General features: G+C 37.1%; 1 protein-coding gene across 1 annotated transcript in view; it reads right to left on the reverse strand.

Moving 5' to 3' along the window:
• The window catches only part of thbs4b (thrombospondin 4b), a 26773-nt gene extending 20828 nt beyond the window's left edge, over positions 1-5945 (reverse strand). The window contains exon 1 of the mRNA XM_056445977.1: positions 5715-5945. Coding sequence (XP_056301952.1) covers positions 5715-5790 — 76 coding nt within the window. The 5' untranslated portion in view covers positions 5791-5945. The remainder of the gene's footprint in view (positions 1-5714) is intronic.
• Between the last annotated feature and the right edge of the window lie 4379 nt (positions 5946-10324).

Here is a 10324-nt window from a genome sequence, read left to right on the forward strand (position 1 = left end):
CCCATCATTTACTCAACATTCATTTTCTAAAAACAGCATTTTACCTCTGTTGAAAACAAAAGAAGATGTTTTGGAAAATGCTGGTTGCTTGGACCCATTTGCTGTGTCCCAATTCGCCTAATTATACAAAGGCCTGTCACGATATCTATATTTTGTTGTACGATATATTGCACCAAAATATATCACGATATCTCATGACCTACGCTACATTTGCATAATTATACATTCAGAAGTTAATGACATCTACATTAACACTCACACTGATGCTGCAGATTAAAAATAAAATAGAAATTAAACATATTGCAGAAGGCTGGATATTAATTATATATCATTCAAACATCTTTACAGAGGCCTCTCCAATTAACTATCAGTGTCATGTACCTGCCATGTTTGTAGTTTGTTGGCACTTTTTACCCATATTTGTAGTTCTAATCAAATTCACATGCAATGTAATGTGGGCAAAATTTTCCAGTAGTGCAGTGGTTCCCAAAGTGGGGGTCGCTTGGTGATTTCCTAAAATCAAATTCATTTCATTAAACTATTACCATATTTTATCTATAATCTACAGAGGAAAAACATAGTAGTTAGTTACATTGAAAAAACATATAAAAAGCCATCAGTGTTTAGATTTTTTTATTTCTTTGTTCATTTTATTGCTAACCCTGAAGTGATTACATTATATTAAAGACACAGCCATAGCGTCAGATGCAGCAGATTGATTTTATGGCACCAGGGTAAACATTCGGACAACTTTACGGCACTCACGTACAATAAAAATAAATATAGGCCACAAATGAATATGGAGAATGATCTCCAAGTGGTGTTCTCCAAAATTAAACAAAGAATAGACTTGGGCCTAACGGTGTGTGCGTGCCGTTGCATGTGTAACCCCGCCGGTCCTACACAACCCATCCCGCTCAGAGCTGGGATCGAACAGGTGACCTTCCGCATGGGAGTCGGTTGCTCTAACAAGGAGGCTAAAGACCAAACCTACAGAGGAGTGAGGTTTACCTGCACAACACTTACCAGCTGGCCTCTGTTACACTCACCCCCCTAAACCTCGCTCATTCGCTGCCTTTGAGCCCTCAAATGTGTCATTAAGTTTGTCGTGTTTCCCACTTACACGCAAGTTTTGTAAAGCATCTGCTTCACGTCGCTGTGTCAGAATCCTTGCTTGTAAAATACGCTTTAGAACGCTTACTTTAAGCAAATTTGATGAACGCGATCATGCGTGCTGATCTGAAGAGAGTCTCTCTTGCTTACCGAATGCGCTGTACTGCGTGCATTGTGTGCATCCGTCCGTTCCCTAAGCAACAGGAACAAACGCCTGACATCGCCTGTCCGTATTCCTCAAAGCTGTTTAGAAATAAATATTTAGAGATGGTGTGACAACGCGTACTTATGTGTGACTTTGATGCACCCTTTAATGTTTGATACGTCCTTGTCACAGTACCAGTGGCAACGAAATTAGGCACCGAAATTCATATGCTGATTTGATTCGGTATATACCGGTTACAAAGCTACTGGTGCTATAATGGCACTGTGTTTCGGTACCCAACCTTACAGAGGAGTGAGGTTTACCTGCACAACACTTACTAGCTGGCCTCTGTTACACTCACCACCCTAAACCTCACTCCCATACGGGTCACGGCACCAATGCAACCCCCTCCGGTCCTACACCACCCAACCTGCTCTGAGCTGGGATCAAACCGGCAACTTTCCGCATGGGAGTCGGTTGCTCTAACAAGGAGGCTAAAGACCGTGGCCTCTAGCATCTGTCGCTAGAGCACCTTTAGAGGTCAGAGGAGTGAGGTTTACCTGCACAGCACTTACTAGCTGGCCTCCGTTACACGTGCAAGTTTTGTATATTTATTACCACCTCTGAGAATATTGGAGGTCGCAAGTCACTGCTATTGTTATTTTGGGGGTCACGGGCTGAAAGGTTTGGGATCCCCTCCGTTAGAGTACACAATGATCTGTACTTTTTATCGTAATTAGTAGATCATTAACTTTGGAATATTTCAATATGCTATGATTTGGGACATACTAATTCTGTTTTCTAAGATAGTGTATGATAGTATGCTAATTGAGAAGCAGCATTTGTCTTCCATTGTCATTTTGTTTCCTACACTGTAAAAAATATCCGTAAATTAGCAGTTTTCCATAATTTGTGATTCTTTGGGTTGAGTTTAGGGTTGGGGCGTTAAAACAATACAAAATACAGTTTGTACAGTGTAAAAACAATGGAAAAACCTATGTAATGTCCCCACAATTCACAAAAACAAACATGTGTGCTTGTGTGTGTGTTGTCTTTGAGTATTTTGTGTCCATTCAGATTCAATGCAATCTCATCGTTGCTGCAAAAGACATTTACACACACTCACTTGTTCAACTATCTTTATGGGGACTTCCAATAGACTTAAGGATTTTTATACTGTACAAACTTTAAATTCTATCTATCCTAACCCTAAACACAACCCTCAAAGGAAGCATTATGCATTTTTTGACATGTTAAAAAAAGTTAATTCTGAATGGTTTGAGCCTTTAACATGCCCCTAGGTCTCAAATTACTGGTATTGCTATACTTGTGGGGACGTTTTGTGTCCAGTGTTTCCTACACTGTAAAAAATATCCGTAAATTAGCAGTTTTCCATAATTTGTGATTCATGTTTTAATTTTTATTTGTCCTTTTTTATGCGTTTTTCTTTTCTTTTTTTTTTTAAGAAAAAGTATATGCTTTGAGTGTGCAACAGAAGAGTACGCAAGTTTTTGAGACATCCTACTTTTTCATGAATGAACTGTTCTTTTGCTTAGTTAAGAGCCATGTGAATCATCTCGACACGTCATCCATATTGCTTTCATACTTAATTTCCGACCACATTGAAGAAGCAGCAGCAGGTTAATATGCAACTTATTATGCATTCATAATTTAATGACAAAATGTGTCACGTTGTTGTTGCAGATAAAATATCTGAAATATCTGGTGGTCTGAAAATAGCAACAAATCGTGCCAAACACGTCACCAGGTGTATGATAGGGCCATTGAAAAGTTGGAAAAAGTAACTTTTATGAACATTTTAATAGTTTAAAGTGATATATTGTCTGGGTTGGTGTTGTATATTACGCTACAAAAACCTTGTAATAAACTGCCAGTACATTTTCTGTTATTTTATATATATTATTTATAATACATTATTTCAAACTACTAAAATGTCAATAAAAGTCCCTTTCTCAAACTGTAGAGCTGAATTTTTCAAAATCAAAATTCGAGTTCAACATCCCATAATGCAATTCACAACTGTAAATAAACACTTGAAATATGGAAACTGTTAATTAACATATTTTTACAGTGTACTATTGAAGTCAATGAGTACCAGCAACCAGCATTCTTCAAAATATCTTCTTCAGTGTTCAACAGAATAAAGAAACTCATAAATGTTTAAAAACCACACGAGGGAGACTAAATGAGCTAATTCTCATTTTTGGGTGAACCATCCCTTTAATAGAAATGTTCTGCTGGGATCCAGAACAAGCAGAAAGAGCTCTTATTTCGGATGAATATCTTGAGTTTTTAAACAGACACTCTTGTAGCTGAAAGCAACTGGTCTTAGTTTGTATAATTGAGATTGACAGTGATCGAGTTGGATCTGATCCATTGAACATTTTCAGTGGAAAACATCATGGAAACCAGGTGAATGGACAGCCGTTGCCGTGTCACTGCCGGATGTCAAATACAGATGTCGGTTATTATGGCGATGGAAGCGTGCCATTGGCTGAACAGGCGAACATAATGTTGTACGAAAGAAATGTTAATCACTCAAGAATGACGTCTTTTCCAATTTTAAACCTGAAAGTGATGACTGACTCTCATTTTCATGCCTTAGCAATCAACACATCAGTGCATCTAAGCAATATTCCCCCAAAAGTCTGTTTATCTTCACTTTCTTGTCAAGCAGGAATACAGTTTGGCCAGAGATGTTTGTAGCTCAAAAGCCGTGTTTCTGTCCACAGATGGTGTGTTGAAATATTTACACACTGGCTGTGATTGCCGACATGTGTGATTTGGCTTTATGTATTATCTGTCATTTTAATGTCCAAACATTCACCAAATCACAAGTCTTAAAGTAAATATTGATGGTAAAGTGCGTAATGCTTAAAGCCTCAGTAGGTGGACATACTCAGTGTGTGTGTGTGTGTGTGTGTGTATGGGGTTTTGTGACATATCAGGACACAAATCTGTATAAGGACATAGGTATTACACAGGTATTACAAGAAGGAGGTGAATTGCTGATGTCCTCATTTCTCAAAAAGCTTATAAATCACACAGAATGAGTTATTTCAGAACGTAAAACTATACACAGGTTCCTGTAAGGGTTGAGTTTAGGGTTGGGGCGTTAGAACAATACAAAATACAGTTTGTACAGTATAAAAACAATGGAAAAACCTATGTAATGTACCCACAATTCACAAAAACAAACATGTGTGTTTGTGTGTGTGTTGTCTTTGAGTATTTTGTGTCCATTCAGATTCAATGCAATCTCATCGTTGCTGCAAAAGACATTTACACACACTCACTTGTTCAACTATCTTTATGGGGACTTCCAATAGACATAAGGATTTTTATACTGTACAAACTTTAAATTCTATCTATCCTACCCTAAACACAACCTTTTAGCCTTTAACATGTCCCAAGGTCTCAAATTACTGGTATTGCTATACTTGTGGGGACGTTTTGTGTCCAGTGTTAGGAATATACCTGTATGGCACACACTCTCAAATCTCTCTATTTCATACACACAATAATAATATAATGTAATATAATAATAATAATAATAATAATAATATATATATATATATATATATATATATATATATATATATATATATATATATATATATATATATATATATATATATATAATATGTTATCATTTGGTATCCTATCATTTGGTACCTCTCTATTTCTTACAGTAATAATTATTATAATAATTAATAAAAATAATAATTATAATAAGACAATAATAATAAAGTGCTATCATTTGGTATCCTACAATGTTAGGAATATAAGGCCCGCACACTCTTCAGATCTGTCTATTTCATACACATAATGATAATAATAATAATTATTATTATTATTATTATTATTACCAAAAAGTTTATTTGGAGCATGATGCTTTTGAGATAAACACATGCACATTGAAAGGATAGATCAAACAGCAAAATAAGTAGGATCAAAGAAAAAGAAAGGAAGGAAATTGGGTCATTTTTAGAGAGAAATTAAATAGTTCATACAGATTTTACGAGACAGACAGAAGTGTGAGGGGAAAAAGTGCATGCAAGTGAAATAAAACTACAATAAAATATAATTTTTTTATAAATTTAAAGGCATAGTATTAAATATTACTCACAAATTCAAATCTATCTGCATTTCTCTCTTCTCTTAAACACAATGGAAGTTATTTTGAAGAATGTTGTAAACTAGTAGCCATTAACTTCTTTAGTAGGACAAAAAATACTATGGATGTCAATGGCTAGCAGTTTCAACATTCTTCAAAGTATCTACTTTTATGTTAAGCAGAAGAAAGAAACTAATAGGTTTGCAGATGCTATAATAATATATAAAGACTTAATTATTGGGTAAACTGTCCCTTTAATTACTCATTAGTTAATCGTGAAACGTTTCAATCTTATAAAGAAACTTTGTGTGTACTCACCGGTTGATTCTGCGCTTGCTGACCTGAGCGTTAACATCAGAGAAACGGCCGTGAGGAGATGCATTGTGCCGGCCATCCTTTAATCACAACCTTCTGCCACCCCACAGAAGGACTGTGTGAGAAAAGTATTACAGGAGAAGAGTTTTAGATTCCTTTAGGTTCAGTGTTGGCTTTATAGAGAAAATCTGTGTGTGATTTAGTAAGAGTGAGCGACAGAAGAAAAGAGTGAGGACTGTGTGCCTTTGCTTTTAATGATGTGGAGGGCGGAGTTATGAGTCTAACAGACGCCCACATGCTGAGGGGGGGTGGAGCCAGAAGAGGTGCCATATAATTGGCGGGACTGGTTCACATCTCAACTCTTATTGGTACTTTTATGAGGTTCCATTTGTTCCACATCCTTCCCTCTCTCCCTTCTTCCTTTCTCAGGTTTTCACATATTTTCCTGTCATTTTGACTGGCAGGTGGCATAAAATATGTCTGCCGGGGTGAATCTCTGGGGAATTGTTTAAAGAGCACTGGATGGAGGGTTGCTAATGTTCCGTGAAGCTCTGATTCTTGCGCAGGGGATTCTGTAATAAAAACTAAATTAAAAAGTCAGATACACATGTGAAGCAGACATGTAAGCTTGCAACAGCCGTTTAATGATTTGGGTGCAATTGGGACCAATTATCTCATCTTTCAACTCAATGGCAGTATAATAACAGCCACAGTAGTGCTCTACCAAAGCAAAAACACATCTAAGACTGTATGAACGATACATGTTGTATCCATTTAGTCCAGGTTGGCATATTTTGGCTTAAGTCATGGATACGGCCAGACGGAATCTGCGGACGTTTTTTGCTATTTCTGCGGAGAATTTTGGTAAAAATCTGCGGATTTCTGCTGAATTATTTGGGGAATATCATAACTAAAACCTTAATATGTAAAATACCACAATAATATCTTTTAAACTTTATTTAATGTTTAAAATGCAAATCCAATTAGATTCACAATATTTGGTAAACAAAGCAAGTCTCTCATATAATATCTCTACTAAAAGACCGAAAATATTACTGTACAAGCTGCATTGTACATAAATCAATGAACATGTTCATATTAGTCAAAAACATTACTATAATTAATTTAAAAACTGAATAAATACAGATTTACACACATTACTCAAGTAAATAAACAGAATTAATGATGGGCTAAAAATCTGCGGAATTCTGCGTGCGCAGATTCCATGTGGGCCTAGTCATGGATCACTATTACCAAAGTCCCTTTAAGACATATATATATATATATATATATATATATATATATATATATATATATATATATATATACATTTACTTACATACATACATACATACATACATACATACATACATACATACATACATATATATATATATACAGATAGACAGACAGACAGACAGACATGACATGAATATGGATAGTCGTAGTCTATCCATAAATGTGAACTAAGCATTTTTAAGCAAAAGAAAATGAACTTGACAAAAGCTAGCACATATAGAAATTGTATACATGGAAAAATATGCAAATTACATCTGACAAACAAGTTCATATTTGGATTTTCATATTTGGCTGATATACAGTCAGGTCCATAAATATTTGGACATTGACACAATTCTTACATGTTTGTTAGATTCAATTCTAACAGTATGTGCTTGAACTGCACACTGTGAGCTTTAATTTGAGAGTATTTACATCCAAATCAGGTGAACGCTGTAGGAATGACAACAGTTTGCATATGCTCTGCCAGGCCTCTACTGCAACTGTCTTCAGTTCCTGCTTTTTCTTGGGGCATTTTTCCTTGAGTTTTGTCTTCAGCAAGTGAAATGCATGCTCAATAGGATTCAGCTTTGGGGATTGACTTGGCCATTGCATAACATTCCACTTCTTTCCCTTCAAAAACTCTGGTTGCTTTTGCAGTATACTTTGAGTCATTGTCCATGTGCTCTGTGAAGCACAGTCCAATGAGTTTTGAAGCATTTTGCTGAATTTGAGCTGATAATATAGCCAGAAATACTTCAGAATTCATCTTGCTGCTTTTGTCAGCAGTCACATCATCAATAAATACAAGAGAACCAGCTCCACTGACAGCCATACATGCCAACGTCATGACACTACCACCACCATGCTTCACTGCTTAGGATCATGATCAGTTCCTTTCCTTCTCCATACTCTTCTCTTTCCATCACTCTGCTACAAGTTGATCTTGGTCTCATCTGTTGTTGGATGTTGTTCCAGCACTGTGACTGCTTTTTTGGAACTCTAATCTGGCCTTCCTGTTTTTGAGGCTCACCAATGGTTTACATCTTGTGGTGAACCCTCTGTATTCACTATAGTGAAATCTTCTCTTAATTGTTGACATTGACACACAAACACCTACCCCCTGGAGAGTGTTCTTGATCTGGCCAACTGTTGTGAAGGGTGTTTTCTTCACCAGGGAAAGAATTCTTTGGTCATCTACCAGATTGTTTCTGTGGTCTTCCTGGTCTTTCGGTGTTACTGAGCTCACTGGTCAGTTCTTTCTTTTTAAGAATGTTCCATGTTTTGGCCATGCCTAATGTTTTTGCTATCTCTCTGATGGGTTTGTTTCGTTTCTTCAACCTAATGATGGCTTGCTTCACTGATAGAGACAGCTCTTTGGATCTCATATTGAGAGCTGATAGCAACAGATTCCAAATGCAAATAGCTCACTTGAAATTAACTCTGGATTTATTATCCTCTTAAGGTCCAAGGTGTTTTTTACATGGTTTTTTGATTTCTCTTTGCTATCCGGCCTATTAGAACCTAATTAGAATAAAAACCTAAGTATCATCTTTTGATAGGATGTAATTGTAGAAAAAAATGATGTCCATATATGTGGACTCGTGGTCCGAATTTACATAAAACACTTTTTCCTAAATTTTTTAATGCATATTTCAAGAGTTCACACTTAGATATTATTTGACAGCTGTTAGCAGGTTTGGCATGCTGTCCCGGGAGAGAACCCTGAGCTTGGAGATAGTTGAGCCCAGGGCTCCCGTCTGGTCCATAGAGCATGTGAGGGGAGTACGAGATCAGGTGGTTCTCGAGAGCTCCCCGTGGTAAAGGAGGAATGGAGAAGGGGTGGATGGGGGGGTTTCTTCGGAAAACGAAGATAAGAGAGTAGTTCTGGCTAGGCTACTTACAGTGAGTTGAGATTAATCTGATTGGCTAGTTAATGAATGTAGATGGGTGGCCAGCTGCAGTCAATCATATCACGTGCTCCTATCGAAATTAGTTTGTGAAACTTCACTTAACATAGAATTTTTTATAACCTTGCTTTGACTATCAGACAGTAAAAACATTTTTCTCCCATTTTGGACAGTAAAAAATAGCGTTTGGGACATTTCATTTGCTGCAAACCAGTTGCAGAATGACACTGTATGTCTGTAACAAAATATAAAACATTCAAAGTATTTTAAATAGCCACTTAAGAGCTAAAATGTGCAGTCCAAGTATGTGGACACTCAAGCCCTAGGAGGTTATCTGCTTTTTGTAATTGGTATAAAGAGGGAATAACACACAACTGGCCATGGAACAGCTGAGAAGCCAGTTGTCCCATTACTTTTGGTCCCTTAACAAGTAGGAGGCACATATGTAAACTGTTGTAATTCCTGCACAGTTCACCTGATTTGGGTGTAAATACTGTCAAATTGAAGCTGGAAATCTGCAGTTAAAGCACACCTACAGTCATTTCATCTATCATTTAATTTAAAACCCATTGTGTTGGTGTATAAAGCCAAAAATGTTAGAACTGTGTCGATGTCCAATATTTATGGACCTGACTATATATGAACAGCCATTTTGCAATATTTCTAAATATGTTGCATATATGACATTTTTATATATTTAATATCCAAGTATAACCTTATATGTAATTTGCATATGCTCTCATGTATTAGATTTCAATATGTGCTTCAGCATGGCTAGTTTTTACAAAGTCATTTTCTTTTGCTTAAAAAATGCTTAGTTCACATTAATGGATAGACTATGACGGCAGAGAAAAGAAATCTACTATCACTAGTCTGATGGCGAAGCTCCAGTGCGTTACTCATAGCGGTCTGTATCATTAATTACAGCCCTGTCCGATACTGATATACCGCACACATACTCGAACGCACACCACCGATTGGTCGATCGCACCGACCATTGACCAATCACGTGATGTTGTGGTGAGTGACATAATCCCACATCCTAATCAGAGAGAGGCGAGCGCTGCCCAGTGTGTGTGTGTTAAGAGCTAAATTACAGTCTTTAGTCCAAGCCGCTCTCTCATTAAAGCATTCTGAAGCATTATGGGTATGTTAAGACCCAGGTGGGCAAAGATCTGGAATGTTCTGATTCAAAACCACCTCTCGTTGGCGTGAGTGTGTGTAACAACAGGATCTGGCCTTAAGTCTTTTTCGCTGAACGTCTGGTTATGTTGGATCAGTCCATAGAGCTGAAGGAAACACAGACAGACACACACACACACACTGTGTCCTTTTGTTCTCACTGTAGGTTGAGATGGCCTGACGGAGGCTGTTAGTTTGCGGTAAGACGACCCCGCTAATGATCTTACCATGTGCGCGAGCTTG

Source organism: Danio aesculapii, chromosome 21 (genome assembly GCF_903798145.1).
Source record: "Danio aesculapii chromosome 21, fDanAes4.1, whole genome shotgun sequence".
Taxonomy (NCBI): domain Eukaryota; kingdom Metazoa; phylum Chordata; class Actinopteri; order Cypriniformes; family Danionidae; genus Danio; species Danio aesculapii.